Raw genomic sequence first — 27978 nt, forward strand, 5'->3', positions numbered from 1 at the left:
GAAACCACTAATGGAAAAAATTAACATCTTGTACTACCTGACAGGTTGAAATGAGCATCACTTGTGTGAATTTTATGCCAAAGATGCATAACCTGAATCTAATTATGATGGACATCAGACAACCCAAATTCAGGAACATTCTACAAAATAATTGACTTGCATTTTTCAAGTGTCAAGGCCATGAAAATGAAAAGAGGCTAAAGAAATGTGACAATTAAATGCAAGGAGCGATTCCAAACCAGATTCTTTTACTACAAAGGACATTTTGCGGGGGCAATATATAAACTTTAATGGGTTCTGAGGTTTAAGTGGTAGTAACAACTCCATGTTAAATTCCTGATTTTAATGGTTCTATTTATATAGGAAAATATTCTTGTTTGTAGGAAATACTAAAGTATTTAAGGGTGGTAGAGCATCAGGTCAAAAACTTACTTTCAAATGGTGGGGTGGTGGGGAAATGTTCTTTATCCAATACTTGCAACTTCTCAGTTTGAGATTATCTCAAAATTTTAAAGTTACTTTTTTTTTTTTTTTTGAGACAGTTTCGCTCTTGTTGCCGAGGCTGGAGTGCAGTGGTGCAATCTCGGCTCACTGCAACCTCCACCTTCAGGGTTCAAGTAATTATCCTGCCTCAGCCTCCCGAGTAGCTGGGATTACAGGCGCCTGCCATCACACCCGGCTAACCTTTTGCATTTTTGGTAGAGATGAGGTTTCACCACGTTGGCCAGGCTGGTCTCCAACTCCTGACCTCAGATATCTGTGCACCTCAACCTCCCAAAGTGCTGGGATTACAGGCATAAGCCACCACACCCGGCCCAAAAGTTACTTTTAAAATATCACTTTAAAATATTTAAGATTCCTGATATAGCTGTTGAATCATAATGCTATGAAAATGTAGAACTAATTTCATGATACCGAGAGGTGACAGCGTGCTGGCAGCCCTTGCAGCCCTCGCTCGCTCTCGGCACCTTCTCGCCTTGGCGCCCATTCTGGCCGGGCTTGAGGAGCCCTTCAGCCTGCCGCTGCACTGTGGGAGCCCTTTTCTGGGCTGGCCAAGGCCAGAGCCGGCTCCCTTAGCTTGCGGGGAGGTGTGGAGGGAGAGGTGCAGGCAGGAACCAGGGCTGCGTGCAGCCCTTGCAGGCCAGCGCCAGTTCGGGGTGGGCGTGGGCTCGGCGGCCAGCACTCGGAGTGGCCGGCCAGCCCGCCGGTCAGGGGCAGTGAGGGGCTTAGCACCTGGGCCAGCAGCTGCTGTGCTGGATTTCTCGCGGGGCCTTAGCTGCCTCCCTGCGTGGCAGGGCTCGGGACCTGCAGCCTGCCATGCCTGAGCCTCCCTCTCACCCGGCCTTGGGCTCCTGCACAGCCGGAGCCTCCCTGACGACCGCGGCCCCCTGCTCCAGGGCGCCCAGTCCCGTTGACTGCCCTAGGGTTGAGGAGTGCGGGTGCACGGCTGGGACTAGCAGGCAGCTCCACCTGCGGCCCCTATGAGGGATCTACTGAGTGAAGCCAGCTGGGCTCCTGAGTCTGGTGGGCACTTGGAGAATCTTTATGTCTAGCTAAGGGATTGTAAATACACCAATCAGCACTCTGTATCTAGCTCAAGGTTTGTAAACACACCAATCAGCACCCTGTGTCTAGCTCAGGGTTTGTGAATGCACCAATCAGCACTCCATATCTAGTTAATCTGGTGGGGACTTGGAGAACCTTTATGTCTAGCTAAGGGATTGTGAATGCACCAATCGGCACTCTGTATCTAGCTCAAGGTTTGTGAATGCACCAATCAGCACTCTGTGTCTAGCCCAGGGTTTGTAAATACAATTGATACTCTGTATCTAGCTAATCTAGTGGGGACGTGGAGAACTTTTGTGTCTAGCTCAGGGATTGTAAACACACCAATCAGCACCCTGTCAAAACGGACCAATCGGCTCTCTGTAAAACGGACCAATCAGCAGCATGTGGGTGGGGCCAGATAAGAGAATAAAAGCAGGCTGCCCAAGTCAGCAGTGGCAACCTGCCGGGGTCCCCTTCCACCTTGTGGTAGCTTTGTTCTTTTGCTCGTTGCAATAAATCTTGCAGCTGCTCGTGCTTGGATTCACACTGCCTTTATGAGCTGTAACACTCACCTTGCAGGTCTAAAGCTTCACTCCTGAAGCCATCAAGACCACGACCCCACTGGAAAGAATGAATAACTCCTGACACACTGCCTTTATGAGCTGTAGCACTCACCGCAAAGGCCTTCAGCTTCACTCCTGAGCCAATGAGACCACGAACCCACCAGAAGGAAGAAACTCCCAACAAATCCGAACATCAGAAGGAACAAACTCCAGACTCGCCGCCTTTAGGAACTGTAACACTCACCGCGAGGGTCTGCAGCTTCATTGTTGAAGTCAGTGAGACCAAGAACCCACCAATTCTGGACACAATACAATCATTGAGGAGCTATATCTGCCACTAAATATAAATTTTAAAGACGGGACATAAAAAGATAATATTCAGAAAAGAAGTTATGTGGAGAAGAATATTCAAAAGAGCTGCATGAAAACACAGGCAGGTATGGCCAGTTAAAACATCTTCAAAGTAGCTGTAGCTGGAGGCTAATTCATCAAAGAATTTTTCTTAAAATCTTGGTGTTTAAAGTGTTCTTAAAAAATTAATAAAGATATAAAAATTTAGTCTCAACACAGATTGGTTTATTTATTTGTATGCTTGAGATCTCTGAAATACGTGATGTTCTGCCAGTGATGGCCTTTTTTTGACTTTGTTTTAAACAATTGGTTGAAAAAAGATTAATTTTGAATAATTTCACAAGTGAGAACATTATTTGTAGCACAGCTCATTATTATATAGATTTGACTATGTCCTTCATCAAACTATGTGCTCTGAAATGACTACGTACAGTCAAAGCCTGTCATACATGGATTGCTTCTCTATGAGAATGTTAATTGCCCTGTTATTAAGAAGTCCCGCTATACTTCACAAAGGAAGTAGTCACTTTTATTTTTTCATGCTTTGATCATTGACCCCAAATACATTTTTACATAATAAGCTTTTAATGATTATTCAAACTATTCTGTTCTTATTTCTTCATAATTATAAGTATTCTAGAAAGTTCCAAAGATTTACAAACTTGGTAAAGATAATGGGAGCATAACTGTACTGGGATTCTACAGCTATCTTTGAAATTATATGAATCTCAGATTTTAAAGTGTTATAGTTAATATGTGGCCGACACAAAAACCTGCACACACGTGTTTATAGCAGCTTATTCGTAATTGCCAAAACTTAGAAGCAACCAAGATGTCTTTCAGTAAGTGAGTGGATAAATATATATTAGTAAGTGTGAGAAGCCAGTTTGAAAAGGCTACATACTGCATGATTCCAATGACATAACATTCTGGAAAAAGAAGAACTATGGAGATAGTAAAAAGTTCAGTGGTTACCAGAGGACTTTTAGGGCAGTGAAACTACTCTGTATTATACTATAATGGTGGATACGTGTCATTATACATTTGTCTAAACCCATAGAATGTATAACATCAAGAGTGAACTCCAATGTAAACTGCGGACTTTGATTGACAATGATTTGTCAGTGTAGGTTCATCAACTGCAACAAATGCACCACTCTGGACTGGGGAGAGTGTTGATGGTGGAGGAGGCAGGGACTATATGGGCACTCTCTGTACCTTTTGCTCTATTTTGCTGTGAACCTAATAGCTATAAAAAATAAGGTCTACTTTTTAAAATGGCATTGTTGCCCTTCAAAGTCAGAGTAGGATGGTTATGTGAAACGTTATCAAATATTTATACCTTTCAATTGTTTATGGAACAATTTTTACTCCTTAAGTTTGTCTCCTCTAATTTTACTATTCAACAAGTAATTTTCAGCATCCCTAACCAGAGATACAAACAAATAACGACATGGGCTTTGTTTACAATGAGTGTTCTTTTTTGTTGGTGGCGGGTGGGGATAAGATTAAAGCACTCGAAACAATTGGACAACCAATATGTGATGAAATTTAATTAATTGATTGTTAGTGTAGATGAGTGTGCCTGGTGCAAAGAGGTTAAAGTGGACTGCTTTTTGAAGTATTGATAGTTTTAAAGTTCTTATAGTGCTCTTCATTCTATTAAATGTTTATTTGTAGGGGTATAAATATAGCAAATCAGATAATATTTCAAAACTTTAATATTTAAATTAGCTTGGACACTCAAACATTCTTTCCTAGAAACGCAATTGCAAATAATGACTAATTTTTCTTCAAAAAAGGAAGTAAAAGAATATTTATCTAATAGGATTAGAATCTCACCTAGATGCAAGCCAATAAAGTCTGAGTCAGGAATTCCAACAAGGCTGGAGCCCAAATTTCAGGAGGAAGTGATAGTGACGAGGGGGAATGGTAGTGATGGAGAAGGAGTTCCAGGAATCGGGGAAGGTATAAAAAACCAGAATGGGACTTCTGGATTGAAGATGGAGTTTGAAAGTGTTGAAGTGAGTGAGAAAGTGTTGAGCTGAGTTAGAAAACTCACATGGTGAAGCTCTTGGGTAAGGATGGAAATGAAGGCAAATGAGCTATCTTTATTCTTGCACCCTACCGTTCCCCCAGAGAGTCTCAGTGGTGGCACTGCCATGCTTCCAGCTGGTCAAGCCAGTTCAGAACATTCTGTCCATTTCCATTCTACCCCTAAATTACATGTCAAATATGTTCACTTCTCTCCTCTCCACTGGCGCCATTCTAGACTAAGCCTCATTTGTCTATTACCTGGAGCACTGCAAAGTTTCCTAATCAGCAGCCCAGCTTTCCCTCCTACCCTACCCTCAAGTCTCCTACCCAATGGCACTCCATCCCAGTAGCCAGAATTATATGACCAAAACATACCTGTTTCCTAAGTGGCCCCTTGGCTTCAAATTCTTCATTGATTCCCCTTTGCATTTTAAATAAAACCCAAACTTCTTCCCTTTGCCCAAGGATACTTATCTACCTCATCAACCTCAGCTCATGTCACTTGTCTCTGCTCACTGGGCTCCATCACCACAACCTTCCCAGAGTTCCGTAATCCTCAGCCTGAAGCCTCTTCCTCACCACTTTAACTACCACCACCACTTCCCCACTCCTACCTCCTCTACTCTCATGGGTGATTTCCTTTTCTTCCTCCAGATCTCAGCTTAAATGGCACCATTTTAAAGAGGCCTCCCTCTAACTATCCCTTGTACAAAGCAGCAGCACACAGTTATTTTCCATTACATCACCTGTTTTCTTTCTTTTTGGACCTCTCCATAAATTGTAAATATTTATTAACTTGTTCAATGTATCCTCCCTGGGAGATGGTAACCTCCCCTAGGGCAGGAACTCTATTTCATTCAATGATGCATGCATAAAATCTTGCACAGGGCCTTACACTTAGCAACTATCCAATATAGAAATGATCACATGGCACCTGCTTTCCTGTTATCCTCTATGTCTTCTTCTTTCTCTAATACTAATACAGGAGTTATTAAGAAATTATTTTAGGCAGTTAGAAAGGGTAAAAGAGGCTGGGCGCGGTGGCTCACACTTGTAATTCCAGCACTTTGGGAGGCCGAGATGGGCGGATCACCTGAGGTCAGGAGTTCAAGACCAGCCTGACCAACATGGTAAAACCTCGTCTCTACTAAAAATATAAAATTAGGCGTGGTGGTGCATGCCTGTAATCTCAGCTACTCAGGAGGCTGAGGCAGAAGAATCGCTTGAACCTGGGAGGCAGAGGTTGCAGTGAGCCAAGATTGTGCCGTGGCACTCCAGCCTGGGCGACAAGAGTGAAACTCTGTCTCAAAAAAAAAAAAAAAGAAAAGAAAAAAAAATGGTAAAAGAGTCTTCGGTGGAATTTTCCTTTAATAAAAAGCAGCCCCAAACCATTTCTTTTCTAACAGAAAGCAGCCTGAAAAGTCAAGCTGCAAGTACAGATATGCAAGCTGGAAGCTTTCGTATGTAAATGTCAGCAGCTGTACCTGGAAGCCAGATACATTCAATGTGGCGATTCCGGCTCCCTTTTCCTTATCACCATGTGTGTGGGTATCACAGCGCTGGCCAGGTAAAGCCACGTGTGCAGGTGTCAGGGTGACAGCCAGGTAGAAGCCACATTTGCATAATAAAAGATTAGGGTGGGAGGGCCAGTCTTTTAGGTCTTTTTGCAGGCTATGTAAATGACACACCTGGTGAAACCAATACCCTGGGCTCTATGTAAATCAATCACCGCCTCCTCAAGCCTCTGTACAAAATCAATCGTGTTCTGCCCCAAAACCCGGAAACCCTCTCTTGGGCCACCGGCTTTCTCATCATGAGGAAACTTTCTCTCTCTTCTTTTTTGTCTATTAAACTTTCCTCTCCTTAACCTACTCCACGTGTGTGTCCGTGTACTTAATCATCTCAGGGTGAGACAATGAACCACAGGTTTTCCACAGACAATGAAGTCGTTTCGATACCAGACCAGCCTTGATTCTTAGCCCATAGTAAGAATACAACAAATTCCTGTTTTTAAAATTATTGGCTGAAAATTGTTTGTAGAAGAGGGTAATTGGATTGAACTGTGAAGTATGGGCAGACGTTTCATAGAAGAGAGGAATGGAGAGGCACTCGGTGGGAAACAGCATGAACAAAGGCAAAGAGGAAAATGTTGGCATCTTCTGGAATCATGGAAAGAACATCCTAAGAGGTGAAGGTTCCTAGAAAATAACTGGCATCAGGGTTGTATGTAGAAACCATGATGAGAAAGACAAATGATTATAAAATATAAGGGAGAAATTGCTCTTTGCCATGCGTTTGTATTAACCGCCTTCAAACTTTGTGTCTTCTCCCCTTTTCCTCAGTTTCTCATGGGGGTGGACAGGATGTCAAGTGCCCCCTTGGCTATTTCCCCTGTGGGAACATCACAAAGTGCTTGCCTCAGCTCCTGCACTGTAACGGTGTGGACGACTGCGGGAATCAGGCCGATGAGGACAACTGTGGTGAGTGAAGCCCCTGCAGTCACGGTGAGAGAAAGGAGCAGAAAGGACTGAAGGTGAAGTCGCTGAGACTTCTCTCAACAAAAAGACAAAACTAAATTGAAATACAAAACATATGTTGCTTAAGGAAATCTTACACTTATTTCAGTAGCTTAAAATATCCACTCTTTTCTTTTCGTGTTTTTGTTTTTTTTTGAGACGGAGCCTCGCTCTGTTGCCAGTCTGGAGTGCAGTGGCGCGATTTCAGCTCACTGCAACCTCTGCCCCCTGGATTCAAGTGATTCTCCTGCCTCAGCTTCCCGAGTAGCTGGGACTACCGGTGCCCACCATCACGCCCAGCTAATTTTTTGTATTTTTAGTAAAGACAGGGTTTCACCGTGTTAGCCAGGATGGTCTCAATCTCCTAACCTCGTAATCCACCCACCTCTTCCTCGCATCGTGCTGGGATTACAGGCGTGAGCCACCGTGCCCGCCCTTAATATCCACTCGTTTCCATGTAATGGTATCACAGCCAATATTCCAGGCAAGTGGTGGTTGCTCACAGAGTAAGTTTTAACCAAGATTGTCCAACCCGCAGCCTGCAGGCTGCATGCGGCCCGGGATGGCTTTGAACGCAGCCCAACACAAATTCATAAGGATTTTGAAAGCATTAGATTTTTTTGTGATTTTTTTTAAGCTCATCAGCTATCATTAATGTAAGTGTATTTTATGTGTGGCCCAGGACAACTCTTCTTCCAATGTGGTCCAGGGAAGCCCAAAGACTGGACACCCCTGTTTTAACCCAACAAACCTGCCCAAGTAAGATGTTAGACGCAGAATACGGTTGAAATTGAGAATACGGGCTCTGGAGCCAGACTGCCCAAGTTTGAACCTGGGTATAACGATAAGCAATTATGTAAGCTTGAGAACATTTCCTAGCCTCTCTGTACCTCAGTTTCCTCATTTTATAAAAGGGCATGGTAATTGTGCCTATACTCTAAGAATTCAGGAAGATTAAGGGTACAGAATTAGAAGAGTACTGGACATCTAGGAGGTGCTGTCCAAGTGTTGGATGCTGTTGCCCTTTCTTATCTTTTGGGACGAAAAGTGAGTTCTTCTAAAAGAGACAAAACAAACAATATGTAAATACAACTTACTTCCTACTTAACCAACAACCATACCTCTGGATTTATAAAGCCAGTAAGTAGGGCTTCTGGCCAATTTGAATATGGGAAAATAGCTTTCAGTTAGAATTTTGTTCAAACTTCTGAAGCCTTAAAAATACAAAGTTAGAACCTGAATTGTTTGGATCTGAGTCACTGGGAAAATAAACTTCGGTTAATAATGTAAAGTAGTAAGATTTCTCACCTGTCAAGAAATAAGGTACTATTTTGGGAGGACTAAAAGATGCATAACAATGTTATTATGCAAAGTGTCACATAAATAATATATGCTAATGAGGCCTTGCTGTGATCACTCCCCCAAGTATTTCAGGCTTTTTAAGAAACCACCTTGAAGGAATTAAGTTTCCGTTAACATAAAATAAGATGAACACCTGGCTTGAAAATCCTCCTACCTGAAAAAAATCAGCTAGACACAAGCAGACCTTAACTGAGCTTATTTCTTGAATGTAACTGAAACTTAGGTTGTTTCTTGTAAATGCCTCTGATAATCACAAACAAAACTTAAATTGTCTTCTAAAGTGGTATAAGGTAAATCACTTTTAACCAATCCGCTATCACCTGGAAACCCCGTTGTAATAACCAGTCATGGAAAAGGTTGAAGAACTTCCTCATTTTCACTTTATGAGCAATCCTATAATACATGCCTCTGAGCTTTCTTACTGCCTGGGCTGAAATCTCCCTGATATCGAGCTGTACTTTCTCTTACTGTGTGATAATAAACTTTTAAATTTTTATAACTCGATCTGATTTTATTTTTGCCACTTCTTAGTTTGAAACACTATTTCTATGTGATGGCAGTAACTCAAGTATAACCACACTATCTAAACTAGTGAGCTTAAGCTGCAATTGTATTTGATTTGGATGGCTATAAATATGTTTTCATTTATTTAAAAAAAACATCTTGTTAAAATAAATTAATATTACATAATTTTTTAATTAGATGAAACAGTGTTTTGCCCACTGCTAGTCAGTTCCCTGTCGACCTGCTGGCAGTTCAAATAGAGAGTTCTAGACAGAGCAACAGGAAAACTTCACTCCAATTAAAATGGCAGCTGGAAGCAGGAAAGGAACGTGGTGGGAGTAGCAAATTTACCAGCAAATGTAGCTTCTCAGTGGAAAAAAAGCTTGGGAACTCTAGCTTTAGTGCTAAGTTTAAAGAGGCCAAGTAGCAAAAGTAGCAAACCTTACAGTAATAATCCTTAAAATCATGCAAGTTTCTCAGGATTCACCAAAAAGCACATTTAGACAGAGGCAATAGGGCATTGGGGTTTCAGAGAGAAGTTTAGAAATCAGAGTTAAACTCTAGCTATAAAGGGAGGCAAAAAATGGCTTGTTTTCTTTTCTATAAAACAGGAATAATAAAAGTATCCATGTTCATGGGTTGTTAACAGGATTCCATGAGATAATGTATCTGAGATGCTTAGCAGAGTACAGGTGCTATGAACTGAATGCTTGTGTCCCCCATAAAGTTTATATGTTGAAGCCCTATCCCCCAGTGTGATAGGATTTGGAGGTGGGATTTGGGGGATGTAATTAGGAATACGTGAAGTCATAAGAGTGGATTAGCATCCTTATGAGTCCTAAGGGAGCTTGCTTCATCTCTCCACCATGTAAGGAAACAGCAAGAAGACTGCTGTCTGTGAACCAGAAAGTGGGCCATCACTAGACATGACTCCACCAGCACCTTGATCTTGGACCTCCCAGTCTCCAGAACTATGAAAAATAAATGTTTATGTTTAAGCCACCCAATCCATGATACTTAGTTATAGTAACTTGACCTAAGACAATAGGACATGAAATTAGCACTCAATAAATGTTACCTAGTATTATCAGTTAGCTGTAATTATATTACAAACATAGTGGCCTAAAACGTAACCATTTATTTAGCTTATGATTCTTGGGGTCAGCAATTTTGGATGGACTCCACTGAGATCAGCTAGGCAGTTCTGGTCTCAGCTGGATTTTCTCAAGCACCTGCAGTCATCTGTGGATCAGCTATGCCATGATGCCTGGGACCTTGTCTGTGTCCTTAATTCACCATTGCCAACGTTTGAAAACTCTCAAGTCCAGTTTTGGATATCTGGGAAAGATCATAATTCACTCTTATAAAGACATGTCTATGTAAAAAATAACTATTTCAATTTGTTACTGATCTTCTTATGCCAGAATCACATAACTTTCTTGAAATTCACCTAGACCACTGGATCTCCAAAAGTAGTCCTGAGACCAAATTCATCAACATTACCCAAGAAGTTGTTAGAAATACACATTTTGGCCAGGCCCAGTGACTCACACCTGTAATCCCAGCACTTTGAGAGGCCGAAGTGGGAGGATTGCTTGAGTCCAGGAGTTGGAGATCAGCCTAGGCAACATGGCAAAAACCTGTCTCAATATTTTTTAAAAAAGAAAAAATAATTATTTTAAAATATTTGTATAAAAATTTTAAAAAAGAAATGCAAATTCTCAGACTCCATCCCAGACCTATTGAATCAAAAGCTCTGTTTTAATACGAGCCTCGTGTCATTCTAATGCACGCTAAGTTTTGAGAACCACGAACCTAAACCCAATGAGCAGAAAATCAGGAATGCATGCAAAATGGTAGCAACAGCAGAGATACATTAGAATCAAGTTTTCAATATGATACACAAGCATTCTAACTTGCTCACAAACTCCATTATTATCAATTATCTACAATTTTTAGCTCCTCTAGGAAAACCGGTATGCTAGTAGTGGCAGTCATCTAGAAATAGAAAAAAAAAATTAATTCCATTCAAAACCTCAAAGATGCCCAGTTGGCATGCTGCTGCTGTCCATGCAAAAATAGACTGGAACTTTCCAGGAAGGATGGCAGAATTTCATCACCATCTTTAGAGTCCAGGTGATGGAAAAATTATGAGATGCAGTTATTTCTGTTTGTCTCTAATTGCTTTAATTTCCCTTGCAAACTGAGTGGTTTTTTCCTTCATTTTATAGTATCTGGATCATTTATGCTCCCAAGGCTGTTCTTTTTTTCTTCTTCTTCTTCTTCTTTCTTCTTTTTCTCTTTTGAGACAGTCTCACTCTGTCACCCAGGCTGGAGTGCAGTGGCGTGATCTCAGCTCACTACAACCTCTGCCTCCAGGATTCAAGTGATTCTCCTGCCTCAGCCTCCCAACAGCTGGGGCTACAGGTGTGTGTTACCATGCTCAGCTAATGTTTTGCATTTTTAGTATTGATGGGGTTTCACCATGTTAGCCAGGATGGTCTCAATCTGCTGACCTCATGATCCACCAGCCTCGGCCTCCTAAAGTGCTGGGATTACAGGCATGAGCCCACCGCACCTGATCGGCTGTTCATTTTTAAAACATCCATATGTAAATTCTGTTTAATACTAATTAAATTAAGTCAGAAAGTTGCTTCTTTTCAGAATATGTAAACCTCATGCATATTCTCCGTCATGTAAAATACAATATCTTAACATACAAATATAAGAAAACCCCATAATTAAAAATCACTTTTAGAGTAATAACTTACAACTTAATAGTATATTGTCAAATAAAATACCTTCTTTTAATAAAAGAGTTTTTTCTTAATCAGACCTTTTAAGGTATATCTTAAACTCCAAAAACCTCTCCCTTATTCTGTCAAGCTATTTAAACCTTGACACTAATAATAATTATTAAAATGGAAAAATAAGTCAAATGGAAATTGTAGAAATAAAATTTAGGGATATTGCTGAAAAAAATGAAACACCAAATGAATTAAACTAAGTCTCTATATTTGAACTAATACATGAACTAATTATATTTAGAAAGAACTGTCACTTTTGTGTTATCACAGGCACTTTAAACAAGTACTCTTATTTAGTACATATTAAGGTCCCAGTTTTCTCAGAAAACCCATAAATAATTAATTTCTCTGTAATTAAACACTTTATTAAGTATAAAAAATAAAATATTTCAGCACAAAGAGCATTGACATTAACTCAGTGAAGATTTTTTGTGAACACAATGCAAGCAAAATCAATAGATTTAAAATTTTTCAGTTGAATTCATATGAATCCTTTTTTCTAAAATATTTACACAATATGGAATTTACATGTATACAGACATACATATATCAAAAACTGATTACACTATTTTTATAATAACTTTGATCGTTACTGGTGAACTTCAGTATAGAAATGTATAGATGTTTCCTGAGTTATGCAATTTTATATCATTCCCATATAATTCCATTTGTTTTTTTGCCATGTGTCACTAACCCATTCTTCATCTCTACTCAGAACTGTCACAGACACAATCAAACAGCATAAGGACCAAAAAAATTTTTTTAAGTCATCAGAGCAGTGTTTGATGTGACAATGACAAACCCAAAAGGAAGGACCTTTCAGTTTTTCAGCTAGAACTATGATACCTGAGAGAATACATCTGGGTAAATAACAAAGGAACCTGATAACGAAAAGTTGAGGGTTCTTCTTTAGGAATCATCTGTGTTCATTTTCAAATGAGTGCAAGCTCAGTAGTAAAAATGTTAAAGGAGCATCAAATTCTCAGATGCTGTTAAATTAGTTCACTTCCTCTAGATTTGTATTTAAAAGAAACTCTTTGCGTTTCTAGATTAGAATTTGCTCTAGCATTCCTTCTGCGTTATAAACAGAAGGCTGTGCTGAATAAGGGCTCCCCCTCATGGTTACACTAACCCAACCTTATCTGAGAGACAGGTTGAATTACTATACTGGGAAGACTGGCGTTCTGGTGCCTCTCTACTGTACTCTTGTTCTTTAGCACTTTAGCAGCCTTGTCTACAGGAAAAGGATAAAGGCATTTGTCAGTCTGTTTACATATTACCAATTCTATAACCCATAGGGGAAATGGAAAACCTCTTCTAATACATTTTGGGTCGTTTAGTGTGTTAGTATCTGCCAAAAATTAACATGCAAATAATGTGACCTTATTTGGAAATAGGGTCTTTGCAAATATAATACAGGTAAAGAGTGACATCATACTAGATCAGGGTGGGCCCTAGATCCAATGACAGTGTCCTCGCAAGAGACAGGAAATGGCATACAGAGATGCTGGAGAGAAGAGGGCTGTGTGAAGACAGAGGCAGAGACTGGAGCGATGCTGCCACAAGCCAAGGAACACCAGGAGCCATCAGAAGCTGAAAGAGGCAAGGAAAGATTCTCCCCCTAAACCTTCTGAGACGCTGTGACCCCGCTGACACCTTGGTTGCAGACGTCTGGCTTCCAGAACTGTGAGAGAACAACTTCTCTTGTTCTTGTTTTTTTGTTTTGAGACAGTCTCACTCTGTAGCCCAGGCTGGAGTGCAGTAGCACGATCTTGGCTCACTGCAACCTCCGCCTACCGGGTTCAAGCAATTCTCCTGCCTCAGCCTCCTGAGTAGCTGGAACTACAGGTGCATGCCACCACCCCCAGCTAATTTTTGTATTTAATAGAGATGGGGTTTCACCGTGTTGGCCAGGGTGGTCTCGATCTCTTGACCTCGTGATCCGCCCACCTCGGCCTCCCAAAGTGCTGGGATTACAGGCGTGAGCCACTGCAGCCCGCCCAACTTCTCTTGTTTTAAGTCACCAAGTTTGTGGGAATTTGTTACAGCAGCCCTGGGGAACAATGCATGTTAGGACAGTTTGTGGAGAAGGGCCATCTTCTGTGGGCCTAAAGAGACATTATTAAGGTCGACATAAAGTTCTGGTCCAGATTAAAGCAAGCCTTAGAATTTAGTCTTAGTGGATTTTAGACAGAATTTCCAATGAGCTGTTCTTACGCATAATTGTATGTGGTATAAAACCTCCTAGAGACGATTTTGCTTCACTGTTCACTTGCAGTTCTGGGTTGTGCTAAACTTGAACCACATGGTTTTTACCAGGTGTTTTGTACTCTTTTATGTTATGGTGAGTCAGGTATGACTACAAGAGACACCAGGGAGGCTCAGAAACACAAAAGTTTATTATTCCCACAGGTTCTAGAGACAGGAGGCAGGGCATACCATACAGGGCTAGATGGGAAAGACACCAGGATGGTCAGGAGGCAGAAGACAGGGGTGAGAGGGGAGGCATCAGGCCAGAGCCTTTATTGGGGTTTCTGAGGGAAACACAAGGCAGTGCAGGGTGAGCAGCTTAAGATGTGCTGGTTTGAATAATTTTGGAGAGCTCTAAACATTAGCAGTGGTCCTTACTTCCCAGCTACCTGGCCCTAGGATAATGAGGAGGAGGACTATTGCCTCCGTGGTGTGTGGGCTAATCAGAGGAGCTCTAGGTCTGAATTGGTTAGTTTGCATATCAAAGGCATGCTCTGAGCACCCTTTGCTCTCTAAGAACTGACAAGCCCTGGGAAAGACAATCTCTTACTAGCCTAGAAAGGTTTTTTAAAAGATGTTAAATATCATAATATACAGAAAAAATGTTTAAATGTACAATATACCAAGTCTTTCTTGAGTTCAACTTTGCCAGCACTTCCCTCCCTGCCTCCCACTTCGCAAATGTACACAGAAAGTTGCAGCAACAAACAACAGTAAGTAGAGAGTCACCTTTACCATGTAGCAAAAACTGCCCTCTGCCTATGAATGCTTCTCTGGGAAGCTCCTTGAAAGTATGAACATTTTCCCACGTAAAGTTTTCTATTTCAGCTCCTTCCCAATGTGATCTTAAATGCTTTGCCTTCCCTCCCCACTGCGCCGGACTTTGTTGTCTGTTAGTAATAGTTTACTTTGCAATTTTGCCATTCACTGAATATTTTAGGTTTGAAAAGACATCTTATGTTCTAGGTTTGTCTATGCATGACTACTTTTTTTATTATTATTTTTGGGACTGAGTCTTGCTCTATCACCCAGACTGGAGTGCAATGGCACGATCTCAGCTCACTGCAACCTCCGCCTCCCAGGTTCAAGCGATTCTCCTGCCTCAGTCTTCTGAGTAGCTGGTATTACAGGCACCTGCCACCACACCTGGCTAATTTTTAATAGAGACAGGGTTTCACCATGTGGTCCAGGCTGCTCTCGAACTCCTAACCTCAAGTGATCTACCCGCCTTGGCCTCCCAAAGTGCTGGGATTGCAGGCATGAGCCACCATACCCAGCCTGTGCATGACTATTTGTGACACTATATTCTAACCATCCTAGGAATATTTGGTTTTGTCTAATAAGAGTTGTAATAATAAAATTAATAGTGTCTTTTTTTTTAGTATTTATTATGTTTCAGACATAGTCCTAATCCTTTAAGCACATTCTCTCATTCCTCCTCACTATAAATTAGATACGATAGACTATTTCCTTTACACAGGGAAGGAAAATGGAAGTACAGAGAGGTTACATAACTCTTCTGACATCATGGTTTGCTCAGAATTCATACCAAATGCTTGGCTTGTTCTGTTTTGTTTTTTGATTGGGAGGAAAGAACATGCTTATGATGTTAATCATTGTGTAGTAGGGCCTTCAAACAAATCTCTTATTGATAAAATTTGAATTCTATGAAGTCTTCCCTTTAAGGATTTTGGTTTTAAAAAGGTAAATTATTTTCAACTTTCTTTTTAAAATATGTAGGAGATTAGATGAACTTCCAAACTTAAAATTGCAAGTATAATAGTATGAATAATGAGTAGTATTTTTATAGCACTTTCCATTTTGAGTGCTTTATACATTTTACCTCATTTAATCCTCATGACAACCCAGGAGAAAGGGACTGTTTTTGTTCCTTTTAAAGATGGAGACATTGATGCACTGCATCAATTTCATCCACATCGTGGATGTCTGTTTTGCATTGTTATAAAGGAATAGTTGTGGCTGGGTAATTTATGAAGAAAAGAGGTTTATTTGGCTCATGGTTCTGCAGACTTTCCAAAAAGCAGGGTACCAGCATCTGCTCAGCTTCTGATGAGGGCTCAGGCTGCTTCCACTCATGGCAGAAGGCAGAGGGGAGCCAGTGTGTGCAAAGATTACATAGCGAGAGAGGAAGCAAGAGAGAGGAGGGGAGGTACCAGGCTCTTTTTAAGCTAGCTCTCTTTTGAGCCAATAGAGTGAAAGAGAAGTCATTCACCCTCAAGGGACAGCATTAATCTATTCATGAGTGACCCACATTCATGATCCAAACTAGGACCCACCTCCCGATACTCCTAATACTACCACATTGGGGATTACATTTCAACATGGGGTTGGGTGGGAACAAACAGCCAAACTATAGCAATAGACATGACAATCAATTCAAGTTCTCAAGTGAGTGAGAAATGTAAATCTTCATTTTTCTATGGCCAAAGGTAATTTCTGCTACAAGTGTCCATTCTTCCAAGTGATAGAAGTCTAAACCAAGGCAGTTAAAGGTCTGATTCATTTCCCTTCACCTGGCATTGCAGTTGAGCTCAGCAGTCTCTGTGGTGCCAGGACATTGTGTGGGGGGTCTGGTGGCCTGTTGTCAGCTGATGATGGCAGCATCCCCTCAGATGTGCATAAATCTATCTGGTCCTCTGCCATAAGTCACCACTCTGTCATCTCCTGCCTGTCTTAGGCCCTTTCACATCCAGTGCCTCTCCTGCCTACATCTGCAGCACTCTGGGGCTCACAGGAAACATTTAGTACACCTGAGCTAGGCTGAGCCCAGGAGAATTTTCATGCTCATATTTAGGTCCATCTGCCTAGGCCCTTATGGCCATTTCTCCTCTACTATTCCTGTGTCAAGCCAGAGTATGCAATAATTCTATGGGTCCTGCCATACATATGGCCTCTACTTAGCAAAGGACACCAGGCTACCCCTGCTCCCAGAGCCCAGAAACCAATGTGGGAAATGTGTGGTTTCTCCTAGATTCAGCCCAAGGAGGAGGGAAGGAAGAAAGACCCCTCCACTCTCTCTGGTACAAGTCTCTTGTTAAGTCTGGGAACAGCAAAGCTCAGCTCTTCTCTTTTTTGGTCTTCCATATCTATTGTCAGTGATCAAATTTAAGCATTTAAAAATCAAATACCAAGAAATTTGACTCCCTCATTATCTGTAAACTTCTGTCTCATACCTTTCAGGCAATGAAAGTGGTTAATTCTAGCTGCCTAGGATAGGAAAAGGAGCAGAAAGTGCAAGGAATTTAAGAGAAGGAAAACTTTGTTAATGCCCCAAAGTGTTTTTCCTGTCACTGGCTTGGCACTTACTAATCCATGAGAATTAGATAAGCAGTACTTATTTATGGGTGTGATGGTGATGATACATATTTTCAAATCAGATTGCAAGAATGTTTGAAGTATGTCAAGCAGTTTTAAAATTTTCAATTGGTCCTGCATTTAAAATTCTGGAACATTAATTATTCCATTATTTCCAAAGTACAACTTACTATACAGCTATCAGAATGATGGCAATGCCAGGTGGTTTGATGGAGACGTTAGCGGTTCTCATTTTAGAATATTCCACTAAAGTTGGTGGTTTGTCTTGTTTTCAAGTTAAAAACACAGAAGGATACACATCACATGCCTGTATCAAAATATCTTATATACCCCATAAACATATAGACTGACCATGTACCCATAAAAATTAAAAATGTAAATAAAACACAGGAGGAAAAGTGATGTGAGTCATAAATATGTGTATTAATGCACGATCATGCATTGTATTTTCAAAATTTTCTGGTTTTCTATTTATTATTCTCAAAATAACATTGCAAATACCTAAGTAGCTGAACCCTAGGCTTTTCTGAAAATACAGACCTAGCTTTAACCTCAAATTTGTTTATCTGTGTTTTATGATACTTAAACTATGTATGGCTTACCACCACAAAGATTTTCCTCTCAGAACACTTCCTTCTATATGGCACACAAAAGGTAATTTGTTAGTGGCCTCAATTTCCTTTAAAGGATGCCCAGGATAATGTCACATCCTTTGATTTCCATAAACAGTTGCCTCCAAAAGGCATTAAAACCCCAGAAAGAGGTATATGTATTCTGTCCCGCAAACTGCTGTTGTCATTAAATTCAAAGAAACTCCACACAGTTTGATGAATTGCTCTGCCTGGCCAGCCTGCATTCCAACGTTTACTCTGGTGGCCTAGGGCACGTCTGCTCTTGTGGGTAATAACCTCATTTTACTTTATGAGCAAAAGATGTTCCACTGTGTTCGAAGAATGAGTACTGAAAGTTGAGTAAATATGTGAGAATCAGAAATGCTCCACTTTAGGGCCAGACATGGTGGCTCATGCCTGTAATCCCAGCACTTTGGGAGGCCGAGGTGGGTGGATCACAAGGTCAGGAGTTCGAGACCAGCCTGGCCAACATGGTGAAACCCCGTCTCTACTAAAGATACAAAAAATTAGCTAGGCATGGTGGTGCGTCCCTGTAATCCCAGCTACTCAGGAGGCAGAGGCAGGAGAATTGCTTGAACCTGGGAGGTGGAGGTTGCAGTGAGCCAAGATCATGCCACTGCACTCCAGCCTGGGCAACAGGGTGAGACTCTGTCTCAAAAAAAAAAAAAAAAGGCTCTACTTTGCATAAATCCAAGCCTTATAAATTAACCACTTATTTATTAATCAATAAGCATGTATACTTATTAAACTATCACATTTAGCCTTTCATTTTCATAAATGATCATACCATTTAACATGACATCATCACACACTCTGTTCTGGCCTCTTCTCTGACAGAGACATAAGTCCCTCAACCACACATCAAGGGAGCCCAGGAGTGACCCTGCAAATCGACAGGAATGTTTCTGAGGACTACCTGCATCTGAGCCACCTGGGGGGCTGTGAAAGATGCTGAGTCCTAACCCCCCACCCCAGAAATGCTAATCTAATAAGTAGGAATAAAGCCCAGGAATCTGCATTTTTTAACAAATACCACAGATGACTATCAAACCAGTTTAAGTTTTGAAATAATTCATATGCCAATGGAGACAATTTTATTATCCAATTCATAACACCTAGAAAATGATTAGTCTAAATCAGAAGTTTTTAACGTTGGCAGACATCTAATCACTTGGAAGGCTCGTTAAAACATAGATTGCTGGGCTCTCAGGCTGCAGAGTTTCTAATTCGGTGCATCTGAAGTAAGGCCCAAGAATTTGCTTTTCTTTCAAGTTCCCAGGTGATGCTGCTGCTGGTCCCAGATAAACACTTTTGAAAACCACTGATCTAGACAGATGGTCTTCTTGTGCAAATGCAAAAGCAAACATTTTTCAAAATGTACTAATAGGTGTCATATAGAAAGAGTTAAACAAAATTAAAGCTATTTCTTTATTGCCTGAGTTCTCGTTTCATCATACCAGCATGCATTATTAATTCCAAGTGGGGATAGAGGATGCAGCATTTCCCAAACATATGTTACCATAGAACTCTCTTCTCAAGGATACTCCTGAGAAACTATTTCAGAAAAGCCTGATAAAGCACTATGACAAGTTAATGCATCCAAGAAACTTGGAAGTTTCCTGTCCCCAATCAAATCTCATCCTTTGTCCTCATCCCCCAGTGCCAATGCCAGGGGAATCTAACAACATGGGGGGAGAGAGATGCCTTCTCCAGAATTCAAATTGGTATGCCTCACCCACTTTTCCATAAAACTAAATTATAACTAATACTTGGTACAAATGAAATCATGTTCATGCATTTTATGTACTTTAAACACTTTATGAGGACTAGTAAGAGCTACATTTCAATGATATTAAAAGTACCTTATGACATTTTGAGCTGGATGATAAAAGAAAAAAAAAGATAAAAGTACCTTAGTAGTCACTGAGGTATACAAAAATACATAGGTAAAAAATATTTTCTACTATACTCTCATAAGGAGATAAAATATATACATCAATAAGCATAGCATGAAGCAGATTACAGTAAGTATAATAAGACCGTTATAAGCAAAATGTCCTTAAGTTGGGGACCACCCACATTAATCTTATTTGAGTGTCTTAAACTACTTGATGGTCGACATCAAGCAACTTTGCTTAAAAGCAATACACTCCGAGTCACAGGATTTTTCTGTGACTAAATTCTAGCTGTCCTCCAATGCAATGTGAGAAGGACCCTAGTTGACTATGGCAAATCCCATAATGCAGTTCTTCCAAAACTTGCTTTAAGACTAACCTAGGCCACTTATGAAAAATATAGATTTCCCAGACTCCATGCTGACCAAATAAATGAGAGTCTCCAGTGGAGAAGCCTGTAAATTTGTGTTTTTGATAAATGCCCCAGCTCTCAGTTTTTATTTTAGCATAAGAGAGACTGAGCTTTCTCTGAAGTGTCTTTAAGGACAGAAATCCAATCATTCATTCATTCAATCAACAAATATTTAGTAAGCTCATGCAGCATGCAAGATCAGATTTTTCTTAATCTATGTTTTTAGACTTTATTTACAGTATGACTATATCATTTTTAGCTGAAAAGCTCTTTTTTAGTTAAAATATTTGTTTTATTGGTCCATTTTTACAACACTACCCATACATACTGGAAACCATATCCCCTAACACAATATTCTCTTCTGTGCGGTGCTTGTTCCACTACCCTAGACTGCCTCGAGATAAATCAGAGAATAAATTTTATCAGGATCATTACTGAAGTATGAAAAACCATTTTGATCACTGCCCTATTCATCCTTAAAATATGAAGGACACAGGATTTAAAATATAGAAACACATATACCAAAAGCTGTTTTCTTTAAAATGCTAACTCCCCAACTTTGCAATTTTGGCAACATTTCCCATGTTCTATATTTCTGCTTTCTGCCTTCTGGTGGGAGGAAGTAATGGGTAGAAAGAGGAAAATACTTTGGAAAGACAGAAAGAAAAGTAAAAGCTTATTACTAAAAGGCTTGTTTGTTTGATGATGTTGCTATTTAATGAACACAATGGTGAGGACAAAGGATTAGGAAATTGCACATAGCCCATGGTTTTAAGCATGGCATTATCTATTAATGGTAAAAAAAAAAAAATTCAGCCAATTGAAATTGTCTATTTGTAAAAGCTCAGTTAAATACAGGATCTGCTAAAGAAGCCGAGTGAAAGAAAATCAGCATCTATGGCAGTCACCCAGCCACCTCTCATGAATTTCCTAGCAACAGTGAAACATTACCCACAAAACAGCCCCGTGTTCTGGGATGCTATCACTTCACCTAATTTCCATCACTGATCCTGAGGTAGGTGGATGTGGCAGTAACAGGAACATGAACGTGGTGCACAGAGTGAAGCAAGGCCCTGGTAGGCTGCAAGGTCGAAGCCTTCAAACCTTCACAAGCCCACTTCTTACTCACCTTCTGCAGATATGCATGAAGACTGTTTATATGAATACTCAAAGCCTCAACATACTCTGACCTACCTACTTACATGCTTTATTTGTAACATCGATAAACATACAACCACTCATAACACTACTATGTTTTTGGTAAATTGGTTTTAGTAATACCTTGATTTGCAATACTTTCATTGATTTCATAAAGAAAAATAATGTGAATTTAAATTCCAATTAATAACAACTTCTGGTTGTTATTTAAATAAACTTTTTTATAATTCACACAATTCTGATGTAAGAGCCTCAGTAACAGAAGTGAAACAGACAACAGAAAAATAAGCAACAAATAATAATAGCTAAATACTTAAAGCTGATGTCCCACAAAAGGTGAAATTCTATAGATAGAATGTAAACATTACATAAATTCTTTGGCCTAGAAAATAAATACAATAATAATTTATTATTTTAATTGTTTAGTTATTTTTAATAAATCTGTTTCTTAGTCAGGTCACCTAACCTTCTTCAGTATCAATTTTTCTATCTGCAGTATCAATTTTTTCTATCTGGGTTTCTGCTTATATATATCTGTAAGTGGAGATGATGATAATGACCAAATAGAGTTATGAGGATAAAATGGAGTACCTAGCACAACATAATGGATACTTGCTAAATATGACTTCTTTCAGGGCTAAATGCTAACATTCAGCTTTTCTGTTAAAAGGGGTGAATGAAAGTCTCTCAAAGAATTCTCCTTATCTAAAGATATGAAACAAGTTTACAAAAGTAAACTTGCCAAAAGGTCAAAAAACTCTGCAAAACTAGGAAAGGAAGACAATCCAATGCCATAAATTTCCAAAATCTCAAAACCTGACAGCCAAGGAAATATATGGTGATTCCGGAGCCCAGTAGAACAGAACATTTTGTAAGGCTCCTGATCCCATCCCCAGAACCCACGTGACTCTTTTTTTTAGGCAACCACAAAATTAAACTACACTAAATTTATGGGTTCAGAAAAAATGCACTGCTTTTTCACCCTCATGAGATTCCACTTGAGCTCCCCAAATTAACTAAATGTCTAATCATTGTTCCGCCGTACTTTAATCCAATGATTCAGTCAGCCTCCCCACATCTGTCATTGTTAAATGGAAAAAACCGGAAACTACTCTAGGTATATTAGACAGAAATTAGGTAAGCAGAATCTTCTCAGAAGGGCTGGAAGAGTGGGTGTAAACAAAGTTGACATCCATGCTGTTGGATCCATCATGGCTGCGACTGACAACGGAGACAGCTGCTGCTCCCGCCCCCAACACAGCTGCCTCTCTCGACACCCACAAGGCTGGTAGTACCTGAAATCCCCTTCCACAATTGCTCCTATGTCTCTGTTTTAGACAGAGCAGCAAACAAATGACCTTATACCTCTCTTCTAACCAAGATACATGTGAGTGGATCCCAAATCCTGGCTCTGCAGGAGGTGTGAAATGTTGTCTGAAGTTTTTCAGTCTCTGCTGCACAGGAAAACACCAATGAAGCTGGGTCCATCTACAGCATATTCCACAACAGGTTCCTTGCAGTTGTACAATACAATGGCTGTTCCTCATGATCTGTTCCATTGGTGACTCAACATTTGTATGCATTTACTCCTCAATTGCTTTTCGCCTAGGCCAGCATTGGGTTCAGATTTCAGTCAACAATCTAGCAAAACTACTGCTTGAGCTAACACATGGAATCCAGAAACTCCAGGAGGTCACTGTATTAGTCCGTTCTCACGCTGCTATGAAGAAATACACGAGACTGAGTGATTTATAAAGAAAAGAGGTTTAATTGACTCACAATTCCACATGGCTTGGGAGGACTCAGGAAACTTACAATCATGACCAAAGGCACCTCTTCACAGAGCAGCAGGAGAGAGAATGAGTGCCAAACAAAGGGAGAAGCCCCTTATAAAACCATCAGATCTCATGAAAACTCACTCACTAGCAGAACAGCATGGGGGAACACGCCCCCATGATTCAATTATCTCCACCTGGTCCCACCCTTAACAAGTGGGTATTATTACAATTCAAGGTGACATTTGAGTGGGGGGACACAGCCAAACCATATCAGATACCCAGATCGATTAGCTTTGCCTAACCTGAAGCTATATTTCTACTTCCTGGTCTAACGCTTGCAGAAACCATTCTCATGCAAATTCCTTGGGTTTTTGCTTATATAAAATAGCAAAATCTTTTGGTATGTCAGTCTTCTCTAAGTCCAATTTGTGTTCTGCAGCATGCTGGGCTCTGGCTCCAGTTATAATAGGTTGAGAAGCAAAGAATCCTGGTAATGAAAGGGCCTGAGGAGGGTTGGCAACTTATTTACCTCAAGTAAAGTAACTCATGTGTCTTCAAACAAACTACAACTAACCTCATCAGACAGGAAAGGGGAGCTGCTTTTGCTTGCAAGGGAGGTTTTGTGGGAAGGGGATTTAGAGTGGTCATATTCAACTGAACACACACAAATGTCCCAGTGCAATTCACAAGGTCTGTCTTGCCAATCAGTGTTCTAATGTTCACTTAAAAGATATGACAGACGGAGCACAGTGGCCCACACCTATAATCTCAGCACTTTAGGAGGCCAAGGTGGGAGGATCACTTGAGGCCAGGAGTTTCAGACCAGCCTTAGCAACACAGAGAGACCCCCATCTCTACAAAAATAAAAAATTAGCTGGGCATAGTGGTATGCATCTATAGTCCCAGCTACTCAGGAGGCTGAGGTGGGAGGATCCCTTGAGCCCAGGAGTTTGGGGCTGCAGTGAGCTATGATCACACCACTGCACTCTAACCTAGGCAACAGAGTGAGACCCTGTCTCAAAAAAAAAAATTTTAATGATATGACAAAATATGAATTCAACTTATACTGTAACTTAACAACCCATAGGATCAGATTCTATATAATGTAGGGATACATCAGTCCTAAGCTAAGGCCACAAGAAATAAAAGATTATCTGAGGGTAGTTCTATCACCCAGGCTGGAGTGCAGTGTGCAATCTCGGCTCACTGCAACCTCTGCCCCCCAAGTTCAAGCGATTCTCACACCTCAGCCTCCCGAGTAGCTGGGACTACAGGCATGTATCACCATGGCTGGCTAATTTTTGTATTTCTAATGGGGGTTTCTCCACCTTGGCCAGACTAGTCTCAAAATCCTGACCTCAAGTGATCTGCCTGCTTCGGCCTCCCAAAGTGCGGGGATTCCAAGCATGAGCCACCGTGCCCAGCTGTTTCCTTTCTTTAATCTCTCCAGAGCTATTTCTTTAGCAATCCCACTTCACAACCCTTGAAATTTCTCATTCTCATTCTAATGATTTATCATAGCAAGAACTTTGCCAGAGTCTAGCCTTCTAACAGACACATCATTCCAGGAAGCCATAGCAATAATTTAAGTGACTTCTTTTTGTCACTGTGTACCATTAATTATGAGAGTCCCATGTTCTAATAATAACATGATTGCCGTTATCTGTAAGAAGAATCGGAATAGATAACCCATCCGATGTTTCCATCCTTGAGATGTCTGAGAGTCTGTTATCTGTAACCCCTTCTGGAAGGAGGAAACAGAAACCACTCTAGATATTTTTGGGAAAGAGAAGCTTAAGAAAAAAATATATTTTATACAGGAAAAATGTGTTTGTAGAATCATTTTAAAGGCTGCAGAAGGAGTCAGAGGTAGGGAATACACCACTGTATAGTTGCAAGCCCAAGATCAAGAAGCATTTGCTTCTGTCACAACTGCTACTGCTAATCATCTCTACATCCATGAAACTGGGACCCTGAGGCTGGCTGCAGTAACTGCCCTAACTGCCACTAGATATCCATGAGGCTGGTGTGTATAAACCTCAGGTCTCACAAGAGTGCATCCAATTGGTAGAAGCTTATCTATAACAAGAATCCTGGCTACTTAGGGTCTGGAAAACATATATTTAAGTTACCAACTTCTGAAGAATACGAAAGCATTCTAAAGTGGGGGTAGAATAAAAGAGGAGCAAACATTCACAAAAGCCACCACAGTCTCAGGAAGTTTTAGTCTCTATTTGGCTATATATGCCGACTCTTTCAAATCTCCTTCTCCTACTCCTGTTTCTCTGCCTAACATATCAACTGATGCATGTGTTAAGAGTTGGGCAGGCACCTTGAACTTGTTCCTGGGTGTTCAGGGGCTGGTATTTGCTGGTTTCTGGGGCACTGTCCCTTGTCCACGAAGTTACTGATGGCCTTCTAGAGTCCCATACAGAAGTCTGCAGTGGCTCACGCCTAATGATCCCAGCACTTTTCGAGGCCAAAGTAGGTGGATCACCTCACCCGAGAAGTTCAAGACCAGCCTGGGCAACATAGCAAAACCCCATCTCTACAAAAAAAAAAAAAAAAAAAAAAATTAGTCGTGGTGGTGCACCCCTATAATCCCAGCTACTCAGGAGCCTGAGGGAGGAGGATCACTTGAGCCCAAGAGGGAGAGGTTGCAGTGAGCTGAGATTGCACCACTGCATTCCAGCCTCGGTGACAGAGCAAGACGCTGTCTCAAAAAACTTTTTTAATTTTAAAAATTTTAAAAGAAATCAGTGCTACACTTAATACTAACTTACGGAAATAGGACAAACTTTTATAACTTCACTCTCTGTTCATATGTTTGGGCATCCTTAGCGAGTCCTGGTAGCATTCAGGAAAAAATTTAGAAGGTCTAGAGAAGATCACATACAAACCCCTACCAAGAGAATGAAGGCTTGTACCATGTGCAGAGATCCCCAGAGAAACTGCTTCTTCATCCCTGTTGACTAGTCCACTCTATCACATGCTTGACTGCACTGTCTCTTATGTTTCAAAGTAACTAAAAGATCATTAGGAATTTTGTGAGAAAAGTTGTCTTCCTTTTATCCCACAAATAAAATCTTCTATTTTTTTAAAAGTGACATAGGGGTTTAAAATAGAAATAAGAAAATATAGAAATATATATATAAGCACTCAGAGAATAATCACTTTAGATACCATGATGCCTTTCAAAAAAGAAAAAGAGAAAAGAAATGAGATCATGCCAGTCATGTTTTCTTTCTTTCTTAAAAGTTAATCGGCCAGGCATGGTGGCTTACGCCTGTAATCCCAGCACTCTGGGGGGCCGAGGCTGATGGATCACCTGAGGTCAGGAGTTCCAGACCAGCCTGGCCAACATGGTGAAACCCCGTCTCTACTAGAAATACAAAAATTTGCTAGGTGTGGTGGCGGGTGCCTGGAATCCTAGCTACTCGGGAGGCTGAGGCAGGAGAATCACTTGAGCCTGGGACACAGAGGTTGCAGTGAGCCAAGACAGTGCCATTGCCCTCCAGCCTGGGCTACAGGAGCAAAACTCCATCTCAAAAATAAATAAATAAAATAACATAAAAAAAGTTAATCATCATGGCTGTCTAGCCATGTTTATACATCTCCAATATCAGTTTTAGAGACTGAAGAAGATGTAGGGAAACATAATTATTGTAAAATACTAAGACCAGTGTGCCATATTTGGATATGTCTAAAATACTGCTTCTTAAAACGTCAAAATATTACTTACTTCAGGAACACCTATAGTGCTTGTTAAAAACAGAGAATAGTCAGGACATGGTGGTGCACGCCTGTAATCCCAACACTTTGGGGGGCCAAGGCAGGCAGATCTGAGGCCAGGAGTTAGAGACCAGCCTGGCCAACATAGTGAAACCCCATCTCTACTAAAAAAAAAAAAAAAAATTAACCAGATGTGGTGTCAAGTTCCCGTAGTCCCAGCTACTCGGGAGGCTGAGGCAGGAGAATCACTTGAACAAGGGAGGTGGAGGTTGCAGTGAGCTGAGATCGTGCCACAGCACTCCACCTGGGCAACCAGGCGAGACTCTGTCTCAAAAAAAAAAAAAAAACACAAAAACAAACAAAAAAAACTGGAGAATGGTTTTCTCATAATTTACTCCCCCAAAATGTTTTTAATCGAAATAATTAAATTAAAATGGTGACTAGGGAGCCCATCTCAGACTATGAAATGAGAACCTCCAGGTGGGGGTCCATAAATTCACATTTATAGCAAGTTTCCAGATAACGTTTATCTCGCTACATTTGGAGAACCACTGGACTGTTTTAAAGAGAGGATCTATCTCCCCACAATATACCAGAATATTTATGTTCCTTGAACTTTTTTGTTCTCTGATTTTTATTTTAGGAGACAACAATGGATGGTCTCTGCAATTTGACAAATATTTTGCCAGTTACTACAAAATGACTTCCCAATATCCTTTTGAGGCAGAAACACCTGAATGTTGTAAGTAATCGGAGCAGTTATTTTCTTTTCCATGAGTTCATAAGACACCATTTTTAAAAGTTTGATTCAACATTTAAAAAAAAGATTGCATCTCAATCTGGAAATCAGTTTTAATTAAAGAAACTTAAAAATTCATAAGAGGTCAATTATAGTTTTCTAATTGAAAACTCTATTAAATATACAACTTTAACTAGGAAAATTTATTTCAAAAAAGACTCAGGGATCTTAAGTGTAGAAGTAATAAATGGTGTCAGATATTGTTATGAACAAAATCAATGTCAGTCAAGGATGTTATTTTATATGACTTCTCTTTTCACAATCACTATAAAGTGTGATGTAAAGAAAACAGAGAAAG

General features: G+C 40.4%; 1 protein-coding gene across 6 annotated transcripts in view; it reads left to right on the plus strand.

Annotated features, from left to right (window-relative positions):
- Window positions 1–27978, plus strand: part of RXFP1 (relaxin family peptide receptor 1) — a 139332-nt gene that overhangs the window by 51797 nt on the left and 59557 nt on the right. For 5 of the 6 annotated variants that reach the window (XM_063705623.1, XM_031010522.3, XM_055384760.2 and 2 more), the window contains exons 2-3: window positions 6842–6979; window positions 27525–27623. In XM_063705623.1, the coding sequence (XP_063561693.1) occupies window positions 27581–27623 (43 nt within the window). In that variant the 5' untranslated portion in view covers window positions 6842–6979; window positions 27525–27580. Of the gene's footprint in view, window positions 1–6841; window positions 7004–27524; window positions 27624–27978 lie in introns of those variants that run through there. The other variant, XM_055384763.2, reaches the window with a different exon arrangement.

Source organism: Gorilla gorilla, chromosome 3, assembly GCF_029281585.2.
Source record: "Gorilla gorilla gorilla isolate KB3781 chromosome 3, NHGRI_mGorGor1-v2.1_pri, whole genome shotgun sequence".
NCBI lineage: Eukaryota > Metazoa > Chordata > Mammalia > Primates > Hominidae > Gorilla > Gorilla gorilla.